The following is a 14,542-nucleotide window of genomic DNA, read 5'->3' on the forward strand; positions in this document are numbered from 1 at the left end:
TTTTTTTTTTTTTTTTTTTTTTGTTAAGAACTAGTAATATTTTTATAGAAGTTTGGAGATTATATTTGAATACATTAAGACTAAAATAGAATAATACTTAGTATAGATACTAAACAATATTTTAATTTTTTAATTTATTTTTTTGTCCTAAAGTATTACACTTTGTTGGTTAATATTTGTCATAATCTAATCTTTTGATTATTTTTATTTATTTGTTTATTAATAGGATACCTAAACCCCACAAGTTTTCTTTATTATTATTATTATTAAATTTTAATTACAATTATAAATGTTTTATTTTTTTAATTACTATTTTTATTAGTTTACGTAACAATCTGTGACCTCTCTTCATATAGATGTCATTTAAAGAGAAATGAAAAAATGAAAAGAAATAAAGTTATTTTTTTAAACAAACATTATAAAAACAATATTTAGGGACCGGACGAAATAACATTTAATAAAAACTGGAAGGTTGCAAATACATTATAACTACAGTTTTGGTATGAAAAAACGGTGCTATAAAATATAATAAGACAGAACGAAATTTTTTTAGTTTACTCTCGACTCTAACCTAACAGGTTCTATAACCAACCAGCTCTTTAACACTAGTAGCGGATACTCAAATCTCACCTGCAAACGGGGAAAAAAAATAGTAACTATTAAAATTTATTTATTTATTTATTTTATTTTATTTTATTTTATTTTTTTGACCGTGCTTACGTAACTGTAATAATCTCTCATTTGGATATTTATTTATATCCAAATTATTAAAATTGTGATAGAAAGAATGAAAAAAAAGGCAATAAAAGGGGATAATGAAACACAATTAATCCCCAGGTTCCTGTAATATTAGTCCCCTGTGTTGCTCACCTGGGAGAAAAGTAAGATGAAATATACTGAAATCTATCCATTAAATTTTTGGATTTAGCATGCAGCATGTGCTCGTTTAGACAAGGTTGCCTCGTTTCAACAGAATATATGCAGATGCTAAATGTAAATGTAGTCCCAGTAATAATTTGGTGTAAAGGACGTCTTCCCAAGGATGGCGGTATAGATATGCAGATGCTAAATGTAAGGGTGAGGGGGGGAAGGAGGGAGAGAGGATAAGACAGGAGGAAAAAAGAACACAACAAATGTAAATGTAGTTGAAAATGCTCGTTGCTCTTACTTACTATTTTATTTGTAAAGCTTTTCATTTGGTGTAAAGGACGTCTTCCCAAGGATGGCGGTATAGAGGCTGTTTCAGTCTCTTCTGATCAAATGTATGTCTGTAAAAACACCAATTGAATTATTTAGAGATACAATTAAACACTTTTTTCATTTAAAATTAGAAGTTGAAGTTTTGAAGAATTTATTAGAATTGGTATTTATTTTGCTTACCCGATGAGACCAATGGAGCGAGCGAGCACAAAGAGACCATTCAAATAGCCAATCTGGACGATCTCATCAATCTCTTGTTTGCTGAACATTCCACTGCCTGCAAGAAGATCCAAGAAAAGAGACCCAATTGCACCATCTACGTTAAGAACCAAGTTGTTTGCCTTTGAGAGTGTGTAATTTTCAACCTCCACAGCGTATTCCATGTACTTCACGGATGGAAAATGTGTTCGTGCAAACCGCTGTAGCAGCTCCACTCTCTTATCTCTGTTGTCGCCTCTCTTGATCCTTTATTTTACAACCAAACCAATCCCAGAAACAACAAAAATTATAAATTTACTTCATTGTTTTTGCATTTAAATTTTCGATTTGTCTTTTTGGTATAAAAAATATACACTGAAGCAAATATAAGTTTTTAAAATAGAACTAATTACTACAAGTGTGCATACCTGTGACCAATTCCAGGCACCCGAATGCCTTTCTTTTTCATGCTTTCGACAAACTCGTAAGGCGTGAGACCCTGCAAGAAGGCCGGAAAAATCATAGAAACTTACCGACCATAGATTCTAAGATACCATGGGAATTCAGAGTTTCAGCAACAGATAAATTCTTACTCTATCATAAGCATCCTTGAAGTACCGAGCAGCGTCATCAATGGCACCACCAAATCGGGGGCCGATAGTAAGCAAGCCTATTTCAGAAAGTTATGAGGCAAAAACCAGACTCATTTAATTAAAAAACATACCGTGTGAAGAAAACCCAAATTACAGTGGAAGGGAAATGAAATGACAGTTACCACATACCTGAGACAAGGCTGGACACGAGGTCTTTTCCAGCCCTTGCTGTTACAATAGTGTTGTGCGCTCCAGATACACAAGGACCATGGTCCGCACAGAGCATAATACATATCTGAAGAGATCATAAAATTTTAAAACCCCAACTCAAGACTGTCATTTAAACCTTCACAAGAGTGTTCATGAAAGTGGAAAGCCAGAAATCAAAGAATGTGGAATTGGATTGGCCTTGTACAGTTCCAAGCTTCCTCCTCTCACTACTTTTTCTTAGGTTGTGACGAGGAATCGTACAAGAACTGGGCTATGAGAAAATTAGCTAGAAACTTAAAAGGGTGGCGTTGAAATGGTTTTTCAAGTTCTTAAAATTCCTTTTCTATGTATTTAGAAAGTCATTCAAAACAGGCTCTATGAAACTAGAAAACTAAACCAAAATAGAAAATCAGTTTCATAGTATGAGCTACAAACCTCGATGAAATGGGTACAGTATCGAGGAAGGCTGCGTTTGAACCATAATAGTGAGATAACATCCCCAACACCATATCCTTGCTCAACAATTGAAGACATTGGAATTCCAGCATAGCTTGGCTCCTCACCTTTTGTTTGAAAAGTTAGTAATTAAAATCTGAAGTGTAACATATCAAACACTACAGTTATTCTCAAAGAAAATCTGGTCATTAGGTTCAAAGCATGCATACCTCTGTCATCAGAGATGGTGGAAATAATGTGGGTTGGGGCCCGAACTTTCCCACTCTTAATTGCTGAACTAAGATCCTCAGGAATTTGAGGAGGCTTCACTTCCTTTACTGGGGTAACTTTTCCGTCTCCAACCTATTGAGTAAATTAGATGGTCAAACAAATTACATGTTAATTGCAACGAATAAAATCAAGGGGCATTTATCCCTCCCCTTGAAACATGAAGACACTGTGATCGAAAATAGCCCCTTGATATCATAGAAGAAAGTCGTAGTGCAAATTTACCAATTTTTCAAATGTTTTCGCAATGGCAGCTTCAAGGGCCTCGTATGATGTAGGAACAATAGCTCCCGCATCCCTTAAAGCTTGATTTTTTGCTTGTGCAGACTCCATCTCACCGCCACTTTTTGCTCCCTATAGTGAAGGCAAAGGAGAAAATAATGTGTTAGCCAAGTATATCATACAACAACAATACAATTAAGCGGAGTAACTCAAGTATGAACTTACAGCATGACCAAATTGAACTTCAGATTTAAACAATGTGGCACAAGTGCCGCTAACCCAGGCAACCACTGGTTTGTTAACTTTTCCTTGTTTCAAGGCTTCAACCAAAGAATACTCATCTTGGCCACCAAGTTCTCCAAGCACAACCATCATTTTCACCTAAGAATATGCCAACGAGAAAAAAACACATTGAATGCAAATGACAAAATGCAGAAACAGGCAACAAGATAATAACTTGATTAAAACGTTAGAACAAGTCCCTAAAATTCATTACTTGAATGGCCAACGGAGATGACTAGCTAAATTGAAAGATATTTTGAGAATATATCAGTCAGAATACCTGTGGAATGTTGTTAAACCGCAAAATGTGATCAGAAAGAGTTGAACCCGGAAACACATCCCCTCCAATTGCAATACCTGTGCAGTACAAGAATTGATCAAATATTGTTTCAAACGGAACTAAAATAACACAGTGTGTGACTGTGGACTTTACCTTCATAAATTCCGTCAGTGACACGGGCAATAGTATTGTACATCTCATTAGACATTCCTCCCTGCAGCATTTATAACATATTATTACACTAGCGTCATTGATGTATAGGTCAACTATTTTGAAGAGGGAAAAATAAGGTCTGACAGTTCAAAAGAAAAACGTGATGTAATCTTTAGAAAGTCGGTCAATGTGGAGAAAACGCTGATTGGATAGCCAACACTTCAACATTGAAATAATATCTACAATGCCATAACAATTACTTTGTGCACGATAGGTCTACCAAATTTTCACGCCCAAAAGAAGTTTGGTTGAAAGAAGTAAGTTGACAACAAGAAATAAGGAAAATAATAGCTGAAGAATTATGTTTAAGTTACTTACTGATTTAGAGACAAAACCAACAGATCCAGGTCTGTATAGCTTGCATTGTATAATATTGTCAATCGTTCCAGCAGTGTCACCAATTTTAAATGCTCCAGCTTGTATGCCACCAACGGTAGCTGGGCCAATAACAACCTGCAGATTAAGCAAAGAGAAATCATTCAAGTTCGATGAAGATCCCACGACTTGTTGACCTTGATCTTCTTGTTTTCCTTACGTCACTCATCATTTGGGTTATGCATGTGGCTATTTGAACCGATAATATTTACTTTTGGGTTACCAAAGCTAGGAGAGCCCAATATCACAGGACGAAAACATTTCTTACCTTATTGTTTGCCCGTGCATATGTAATCAACTGTTTGGTGTCTGACTCTGGGACACCCTCAGCTATAATAGCTATAACTCTGATGGTAGGCTGTTTCAAAGCAGCCATTGATGATGCAGCAGCACTGCACGATAGTACGAACTGATTATGAGCTGGAACAGAAAATTTCTGTACATCACACTATCAGTAAACAACGATTACTAACCTTCTGAAGGATGCAAAGTTAATGAAAACATCAGCAGTGGGGTGTGCTGCACAGGCTGCTTCAATCCTGAAAACGAATCAAAAAGGAGTTGGGATAATAATTCAACTATTCTGATGTCTAAATCGATACAGCTTTAACAACTTCTGTAGATGAGATAAAAGAACATATATATAACTTTAACAACTTCTGTAGAAGAGTTAAATGAACATATAGATTGCATAGAAAAGTAGCACCGATTAATGATCCTTCAACTTAAAGTCATTTAAATCTACAACTTAAAAGTTATTATCTGTTGTCGTTTCCAGAGATAATGTAATGCTGTTGCTGAAAAGACATGAGATACTGTAGCAATTAATTTATAAGCAGTTTCACCGCAGTAGAAGCCATTGAAAAATAGTGAGCAAGTATTATGTATCAATAAAGGTGAGACATTAAAAAATAGTTATTACAAAAGAATGAGGAATATATTACGCACGTAGAATGCACTGGGATGGCAATTTCCTCTTGACCAAAAAATAGTTTCTGAAATCCCTCAGAACCCGGATTGATGACACCAGCAACTGATGGTGTTTCCCTCCCTAAAAAATGAGTCAGACAGATAAGTGACATAAACCAGAGCCACGTTAATATGACAATCTATTGCTTGTATTGAACTATACTTTCTGTAGATAATAACAGACATAAAGAAGAGGGAGACAAAAGGCGGAGTTACAAGAAGTAATACACACCGCAGAGGAAGTCAAAATCAAGCATCCGTTGGATGGGAAGTTGCTTGTAGTTATAGAATAATGCTTGTGTCGTGCGAGAAAATATTTGTCCGGTAGCCATGGTGAGGACCTGCGAATAGCAACGTGATTTTCTTATATTTTTTTTCCAACAAAAGCCTTATCATAGTAAAGATTTAAATCAAAGTACAGAAACAATTAAATAAATAGATGTTTTAATTTATACACAAATTCGAGCAACTACTGAGATCAGGTCGGCGTTAGTGTACTTTCCCTAACATGTTGCCCCTAATCACAAAAGTCGATTATCTAGTCAAGAACAATACATTCGTAACCTAACTCATAATGAAATTGATCAATCTCTTTGATTACTAAGTTATCAAAAGCTCGCATTAAAGATGCTAGCCCAGAAACTAGAAAGTACAAACCAAGGCGATCAAAGGTTTTAAGCGTAGGAGGTGGGCAAAAAAGAAATCATGGTTGCTACATCATTCAATAAATTGATTCTGGCCTCGCATCATTGAAGGACAGGAGGAGAAAGGGAGCATATTAATTCAACAACTAAAGCCTACCAGATGACTTCTGCAAGTCAAAAACGGACAAATTTGAATCATCACAGAGTAACCGAATTTATCAATAAGGTTGAGTAAGATGGCATGGAAAGAAGGTAAAGCAACTCAACTACTCTAGGTAGCTAGCCTAATTTCTTGTTTTTCCTGATTTTCTATTGTCTAATTCGCATCATAGCTTTTCCTTCTCACTTTGACAGCACTCTTTAAGTCAATACCTAAGAAGCTCCGACATAACGTCTTTTCTACCTGCTCTCTCAGTAGATTGATTAATCCTTGTACACGCATACACAATGTCTCAATTAGAAAATCCGAATCGGTAACATAATTTGAGTTGTTCTGTAACACACACTTACTGAACTCCTACTGCTAGAACAATAGAACTCCCTCAAAGATCCAGGCCGAACCAGAAACACAGAAGGCCAATCCAGTCGATTAGCAGATCAAACTCTCAGATACACAAAGTTTAATTCAAAAACAAAAAAAAAAAAAAAAAAAAGTTCAATCAATTTCAACAATACTTAACAATTAGCTTCCAAGAGATCAACAAACGCAACGTCTCGAAGATCAGCAGGAACTCAAAAACCAAATAGTAAAAGAGATGGAGAAAACACAATGTTTAAGAGGCAAACAGAAATTCAAATCCAACAGACGCAAGAAGCAGATCTAAAAACGCGCCGTAATCCATACCGAAGTAAATAAACAAAAAAAAAAAAATAAATAAAGAACAACAAAGGCGGGAATCAATATCGGTGACAGAAATGCAACTAGAAAACATACCTGTTAGCACACTCAGAGTTGGCGAGTGGAATTCGGTGGAGAAATGCGACGGAAGAAGAAATTGAATGCTGGAAGTTAGAGGAAATTGAATTGGGATTTAAATAAGGTAGGTGAGCGTGGTCAGATTAGAGGACCGGAGAGCTAACCATCAAAAAGAAGAGGATGATCCAGCATCCACCACGTGGCCCCGGTTAGTTGGCTCACAACCCTGATTCACAAGGAGTTTTAATAAATACGACCACTAATTTTAAAAAATTAACCTTTTTTTTTTTTTTTTTTTTTAATTATCAACCAAATCTATAATTTAATCCTTTTATTATTTACTTAATTTAATATATATAAAATTTAAAAAATTTACCAAACATACACATTCAAATATGGTATCCGTATTTATCAGCTTCTAATTTGATTCGACCTTGAATTAACATCTGATCTAAGATTCCGACCAAGATTTGAGTTAGAACATAAAATAATAAGCTTTATTTTATTTTTTTATATGGAGGGGTGGACGGTAGGTAGATCTGACGGTTAGCGTGAAATTAAAGAAATTACCTAAAATTCTTTTGGGTCACGCAATTGACATGTTTTTTTAATTTTTAATTTCTTAAATAGATCTATTTTCCTACGTGTACTTTCCTCTCATCATGCGCCCGCATTACAACCACCTCCAACCACCCTAAATTACCTTTATTTTATTTTAATTGACTGCCATAATTTTAAATCTAAATTCAGTAATATTTTTGTTTTTAATTTTGGGGGGGAAAAAGTTGTTTCATAAATATTTTTATTTTAAAATAATTTTGTGGATAAAGAATCGGGGCTTTAAAATGATATTAAATACTTTATCAATTAAATTTATATGGTGAATTAGGTAAAATATTATACAATTTAAGGCTAAATTAATAAAAATAAATAAATACATTTGAATTTTACGGTTACAAAATCAGCCTTTTTACTCACATACCAAACTTTTTACCTGGGGGAATGGGTGTTATCTCGAAAACATTTTTTTTATTTTAATTTCAATTAATTTTTTTAAATTAAATTGAAAAATACTAATATTTTATTTTTAAAATATATTTAAACTTTTTAAAATGTTTCAAAAATGTCTTTAAATTTTAAAAAAATTTAAATTTTTTTAAAAAATACTGGTGAGAGTGTATAATAAATTTCAACACCCAAATTTAGTTATTTCCCAATTAAGGATAAAAGTATTTTTTTTATTTTTTATTCTTATAGTTTAAAGATATTATTGAAACGGTTGAAATTAGAGATATTTTTTTAGACAAAATATAAAATTTAAAAATATTTTTTTATCAATTTAACCTTGATTTAATAAACATTCACATTGGTTGCTTTTAATTCTAGAATTTTATTAAGTGCTTTAGAGGTCCAATCTTTTAACTACTGCATATGAGAAAAGTGTTCGGAAAAATCGAGTCAAAGTCAATGGGGGGCAAATTGGTAATTTTTCCCCACTTATCATTTGAGGGGTCTGACCCTCCTCTTGGTCAACAAGAAGAGAAAGAAAGAAAATTAAAAAAAAATATAGAGAAACTCGAGAATGGAAATTAGGGTTTAATAAAATCAAGAAAATAAGGGAAGAACAGCTCAGAATCCAACGACAGAGGGATAAGATCGATTGGCAAATGATATGAAATCAACCCGAGGAAAAGGTTTGATACAAATGATAAAGAATCACTACAATTGAAGTAAGATTTAGATTATCTTATTGATAGAATATCTCAAGGCAAAAATACTTGTTTAAGATTTGAATCACTCAACAAGCAAGATCGATCATGTATAGCTTGAATGATTCTAAATATACAATCTAAATTTAATTCAAATTACCTTTTTGATAACATATGTCAAGGCATGAATACTTATTTGAGATTCAAATCACTTCACAACCAAGATTGATGATGTCGAATTTGAATGATTCTACCTGCCACTTAAACTATATAGAATTCCAAAGAACTTAAGTCTTCTTTACAATGATAACATACATAGCTTTATATAATATCAAAATAAAATCGTTCTTAAAATGGGGTATTTCAAGAGTTTGTAATTTTCATTCTCTAGGACTATAATTAGCCACTACATATAATTTATGGCCATAATTATCAGTAAATAAGCCTTAAAATACATTAAAGAAATATAACTCTAAATTATGATTCACCCAAAATTTATAATAACGAAGCTTTATTCTTCATCTATGTGGCATGGATTGAAATGTCTTTTAATAATTTCAATAACATTTTCTTCACATCTTCATTAAAGTATATTGTATGATTGATGTCTCTTGGTTCATATTAACAACCCTCATGAACTCGTTCACTAGACCGAAGAGAAGGAGATCAAGCACTTGGATCGACCATTTTTGCCAAAAAGTCATTCAAGAAAACTTAAGGTAAGTCCACGAGTAGTTAGTCTTGAGATAATTTTGAAAATCGGTGAGTTTTGAGTTTTAAAGTCTGATTCTTAAACATGATGCTTTAGGAAATGAAATCTTAAAGTTTCGTGTTGTTACTCACCCAGATTCGTGAAGAAAATTGAGTAAATTGGAGGTGTTGACTTTGGATTATATTAGCTTAAAGATGTATGAATTGTTGGGATTTACGCCCTAAAGCCTTATAATTAATTATTTAATTTTTAACAATAATTTTTATTATTTTATTTACAATTTAAAATTATCCCTCGTATGAATATCCAAGCTTATTAATATAAGCTTGAAGAGTACAAGGTTGACATACAAGAGGATCGTGTTCAATTAATAACCTAACGTGTCTATAATATATGGATAAAGTTGGGCATCTTATCCGAATAAAACCATTGATACGGCTCACTTTGTAATCATTACAAATGATTTGATCCAAATTATTCATGTGAAACATGTTAGTGGGGGTATCATGGGCAAGAATTTGTATAAGACTTGAACCAAGAAATATTTAATCTCTCTTTGGAAATCCATCAATTGAGAAGATTAATATTTAACATGATGATCACATGGACTCCATCTTAATCCTGAGTAAGTTATGAACTTCTGCATATAAGAGCATACTTTTGACCGGTGTAAAACATATTTTTGACCCAGCTATAATTATAAACTACTCATGAATGATTGAATAGATTATATCAACAGACATAACTTGTTCTAGAGCGCAGAAGAGTGCAATTCTAGGTCTACAGTGTAGTGACATATAGTTAATAAATGAAAAATAATTAATTAAACATCTTTCTTTACTCTATTTCGACCGTGGGAATAATTTTGCCCATCTAATTGGATATAAATCATAGTGATAATGACCCCTTAACCACTATTTCCATTCATTCATCATTGCATATTGAAACACAAGTCTTTAACTTAGATAAGAGTACAATTCTAGATCTACCGTGTAGTGACCTATAGTTAATAAATGAAAATTAATTAATTAAAAAGTTTAATTAATTAATTTTATATCAATAGAGCTTATAATAGGTCTCCTAACACTAAAATGTTCAATTTAATTAAAATAAAAATTTGGAGGGTTCAAATTAATATTTAATAATGAGATATATTAAAAATAAATAAAAAAAATAGATTTAATTTGAAATATTCAAATTAATAATTAATATATTAAATATATTAAATAGGTAAAGAAAGATATATTTAATGTGAAGGGTTCAAATTAATAATATAGCTTAAATATAAACTGAGAAAAAATAAAAATAAAAAATATATTGATTTGGGGGTTCACATTAATCTTTATATTAGATATTATTAAAAGCCAAAAATATATTTATCGTAATTTGATATAATTAAATATTAAAATAATTAAGATATATTATACATGAAATAAAAATATATTTGATAAATTCAAATTTATATATATATGAAGTATTTTATAATATTTAAATATGATTGAAATAAAATATTATATCTTAATATATTAGATATTCAAATATATTATTTCGACAAACTTTCTCTGATTTCCCATAGTCTCTATAAATAGGACTTTGGGTTGAGTCGAGGACATTGAAACTCTCTTTCCCCAATCTCTTCGTAATTTTTTTTTTTTTCAAGAGGGTCCTACAAGTCTTGACCTTATTTTCAAATCATAGTAAGGAAAATCTTATGGAATGCTGAAGAACTTCTATAATAGTTCAAAGAGTCTTACAAGTTAAGGTTTCTACAAAATTAGAATTCTTACTCTCATCATTATGGTTTTCTTTTAATTCTTAATAAAATCAAAACGATTTCCAATAATTCTGCTATATGGATGAAGAGTTCATTTCTTTCATGAAAGTGTGTGATTCTCCCGGTAGATGACTAGTAGTAAGAATGACCTTAGACTAGATCGTGTGGGACGGTTTGGATAGTCTATGAGCTAGGACGGAATGCCTCCAGAGGACGAGCGCTGTGAGTTCGTGAGAGGCGAATAGAGGGTCAGTCCTTGTGCTCTTGATTGAACTAGACTTGGACGTCGAAATCGCATTATCTAGAGATGTGGAACTTTGTCAAGGCTGCCAAATTACCCTAGAGATCTAGACGATCACCACGGTAACCCCGAAGGGAATAAAGGTACAAGTCAAGGAGCCTTTATACCCTTTTTCTGCTTCAGTACGGTACCGTCGAGTTGTCTAAGATCAATTAGGATTGTGTGACTTGAGTGAGAGAGTTTAGCTGGACTACCTTAAGTAGAGGATCCGTCTTATGAGAGGCGTTGATCATGTTAGTAGTCAGCAGAGCTTGTATTGCACAAGGGGGTAGCGCCCCTAACCTTGGGCAACTGCATGGCCTGTGAAATGAGCGGACTAGCACTCACCATGTTGTCTCCACCTGATTTACAAGAGTGTTCTTGAGGTAGCGCCCAGGCACCTAACACCGCTATAAAGCCTAACGTGATAAGTCTATGCACAACAAAGTCAATGAATCTAGATCCTAGAAATAACCCGTGGTCGTTTGTTAGGTCAAATATGTGATGAGAGAGAGCCTACAAGTAGGTTTCTTACTAGGTATATTTTTATATACTCACTTTGTTCTACTTTTCCTTTTCATATCCATGAGTGCGCTAGTCGAGACGAGGGTGTGCCTGGGAGCTCAGCAATCATGGAGGATTGTTGACCCGAGAAGTTTATAGGGTCTATATGAGTTCATCGATTCGACTTAGGTAATCAATTTAACTTTGTGTCGACCATTAAGGGCCCCTTTTTGTTAAGGGCTAGAGAAATAGTTGGGTTTTCTTTTTCAATAGTGAGTATTTCGTGCTTGTGGGTCAATTTTTAAAATTTAACCAAGTTTAGGATGACGAGCATACTCTTGCTCCCTTACTTGATATTCGTTCTTGTTTCTTTTTGCAGTTGAGATGAGACATCGAGTATCTTACAAGGAAAGAAAATGTAATATTGGTCTAAAAAGACAACGTTTTAAACAACTTAAACATTAATTTTTTTTAATTTTCATTTTACTTTTTAAACCTAAAAACAAAAAAAGACAGGGACGTTCATATAACCTAATAACCCAACTAACTCAGACTACTCAACCCAAATCATAAACGTTGGGTTGAGTTCGATTTTGTATTGAATTGAATTTTTGAAAAACAAAAAATATTGGTTGGTTCGCGTGCTAACATATTTTTTGTGGAGAAGAGAACAAACCACCTTTTATAAGGGTGTGAAAACCTTCACATGTGTTTTAAAGCGTTAAAGGAAAGTCTAAAGAGGACAATATTTGGTAACGATGAATATAGATGGTTACAATATTTGGTAACCACCATCTGAATGAACTCGGGTGAGGACGGTGGAGGGTAGTTTTGGGATTTGAGAAAGTACAAGGAAGAATGGGAGACGATCCCAAAGCAAACAGAGATTTGTATTAGTTTTCTTTCACTTACCATTTCATTTTCAGCTTTCCCTTTTCCCCACAAAGTGAAATATTCTCTCTTCAACATTTGTTTTTTTATTTATTTATTTTTTTTTTCACTTTTAAAAAACGTTTTTCAATTTTTATCTGAATTTGGAACGTTAAAAAATTAAAAAAAAATTAATTTAATTATAATTGTAAATTGGCTTTTGACTAACATTTTGTCTTTCTGTAATTTCTAAATGAGTCTCAAAAACATTCTTGAAATTTTGGTACATTGGTTTGATTTCAAAAGTCTTTTTTGAAAAACCAAAATATTAAACAAATATAAATAAATAAAATTATTTCTAATTGAATTTAAAAAGACGTGCCAAAACTTAAATCATATTTGTTGGGTTTATATCATCCTATTGCTGGGTGAATCCTATTACAGGGCTAGTCGGGAAACAGCTTATTAAGTCTTGCTCTATCTAGTTTTTCAGGTATTTTTGTTGTCTGACCGAATCCAGTTTTTGGTGTCTTATAGAATTTTTCATATTTCTGTATAATACTGCAGTGCAAATTACCCACATAACTTGTGAGGATTCACTAATTTCATTACAAGGACTGTTAGATGCTTTATATTTAAATACTACACTTCCATAGGAAGAGGATTATAATAACTAACTCAGGAGAGTTATCAACCAGCATAGACGCTGTTGTGAATTCAATTATGAGGATTCACTACTTTGAACAGGAAAATTCAATTGTCTTAGTTCGTTTATTTGTTGGGTTTAGAATAGTTGTTCGAATTTTTTGATAGTCAACTTGTTCGAGCAACTTTAACTACAAAATTTAATGTTATGTTACTCTAGCCTAATTTTAATTAAAATTCGGTATAACTAAACTACCAAACCAATTAATTTAATTTTTGGAGTTGGGAGTTTGGGTTATAATTAAGTACTTAAAACTAAATTCTAATTTTTTTTTAGTAATTAAATTTTCTATTTAACTTTTTTTTTTTTAAGTTGCAAATCATAATTTTTTTAATTATATGAATTTTGTTAACTTATTTATTTATTATTTTGTAAAAAAGGAGGTGGAGATGGTAATGCAACTTTGAAGGTAACTGAGAGTTCTAAGCTCAGACTCCTATTTCAGAGGAAGAAAAGGAAAGGAAAGCTTCACTTTCTCATTTCCTATGCCCTTAACATCTCTCTCTCTCTCTATGCTTCTCTCTCTACTTCCCTCTCCTTATCTCTCTCTCTCTCCTTCTCTCTATCTCTATCTCTCTCTACTTCTCTCCCTCTCTCTCTCCTTCTCTCTCTCTCTCTCCTTCACTCTATCTCTATCTCTCTCTACTTCTCTCTCCTTATCTCTATCTCTATCTCTCTCTACTTCTCTCTCCTTATCTCTCTCTCCTTCTCTCTATCTCTATCTCTCTCTACTTCTCTCCCTATCTCTCTCCCTCTCTCTCTCTCTCTCTCTCTCATCACATTTTGCTTGTGATTAGGAGGATCTCGAATCTTTCTTTATTTCTTTCGTTCTTTCCTTCGTTCTTTCTTTCTTTTGATGGGTTCTTCTCTGTTTCTCCTCTGTTTCTGTGATTCCTTAACCCTGTAGTTGATGATCAGAAACGAATCCCCTTTTCCTCTCTATTATAAAATTATTTTAAATCGATCGATCTCAACTTTTTCCCCTTTATCTCCCTAAACCCTCCTCAAAAGATGAGAAACAAAAACACACACACACACACACATGCCCCTTCTTCTCTTTGACCCATTTTCCCCATTTTTACACCTTCCTTGCTTCTTCTTCTTCCATACCCACTTCCCAAATATCCTCAAATATCCCCAAATATCCCCAAATATCCCCAAA

At 33.0% G+C, this 14,542-nt stretch overlaps 1 protein-coding gene across 5 annotated transcripts; it reads right to left on the reverse strand.

Moving 5' to 3' along the window:
* Positions 1 to 430: 430 nt before the first annotated feature.
* On the reverse strand, positions 431 to 6,968 carry LOC111495992 (ATP-citrate synthase beta chain protein 2-like). 5 transcript variants are annotated; one of them, XM_023146206.1, is made up of 18 exons: positions 6,844 to 6,968; positions 5,498 to 5,606; positions 5,245 to 5,347; positions 4,770 to 4,835; positions 4,565 to 4,688; positions 4,240 to 4,374; positions 3,862 to 3,922; positions 3,709 to 3,785; positions 3,372 to 3,527; positions 3,150 to 3,278; positions 2,867 to 2,999; positions 2,637 to 2,764; positions 2,181 to 2,286; positions 1,992 to 2,068; positions 1,827 to 1,897; positions 1,381 to 1,665; positions 1,173 to 1,268; positions 431 to 630 (listed from the first exon to the last, which is right to left on the reverse strand). In XM_023146206.1, exons 2-17 carry the CDS (start codon positions 5,595 to 5,597, stop codon positions 1,193 to 1,195), a joined length of 1,827 nt encoding a protein of 608 aa, XP_023001974.1. In that variant the 5' UTR covers positions 5,598 to 5,606; positions 6,844 to 6,968; the 3' UTR covers positions 431 to 630; positions 1,173 to 1,192. The 5 variants fall into 5 exon arrangements, 4 of the variants coding, with proteins under 4 accessions (XP_023001974.1, XP_023001975.1, XP_023001973.1 ...); XM_023146207.1 differs by having other exon boundaries at positions 1,169 to 1,268; XR_002720409.1 differs by lacking the exon at positions 431 to 630 and adding an exon at positions 827 to 1,032 and having other exon boundaries at positions 1,132 to 1,268.
* Positions 6,969 to 14,542: the final 7,574 nt, after the last annotated feature.

The sequence above is a fragment of the Cucurbita maxima genome, unplaced genomic scaffold (genome assembly GCF_002738345.1).
Source record: "Cucurbita maxima cultivar Rimu unplaced genomic scaffold, Cmax_1.0 Cma_Scf00022, whole genome shotgun sequence".
In the NCBI taxonomy this organism is placed as follows: domain Eukaryota; kingdom Viridiplantae; phylum Streptophyta; class Magnoliopsida; order Cucurbitales; family Cucurbitaceae; genus Cucurbita; species Cucurbita maxima.

Coding starts and splice junctions, on each gene's coding strand:
- LOC111495992 (XM_023146206.1), bottom strand. CDS start 5,597: ATGGCTACCGGACAAATATTTTCTCGCACGACACAAGCATTATTCTAT. Junction 3,786..3,861: donor CACTGACGGAATTTATGAAG/GTAAAGTCCACA, acceptor TGTACTGCACAG/GTATTGCAATTGGAGGGGAT. Junction 1,898..1,991: donor TCAAGGATGCTTATGATAGA/GTAAGAATTTAT, acceptor GCCTTCTTGCAG/GGTCTCACGCCTTACGAGTT.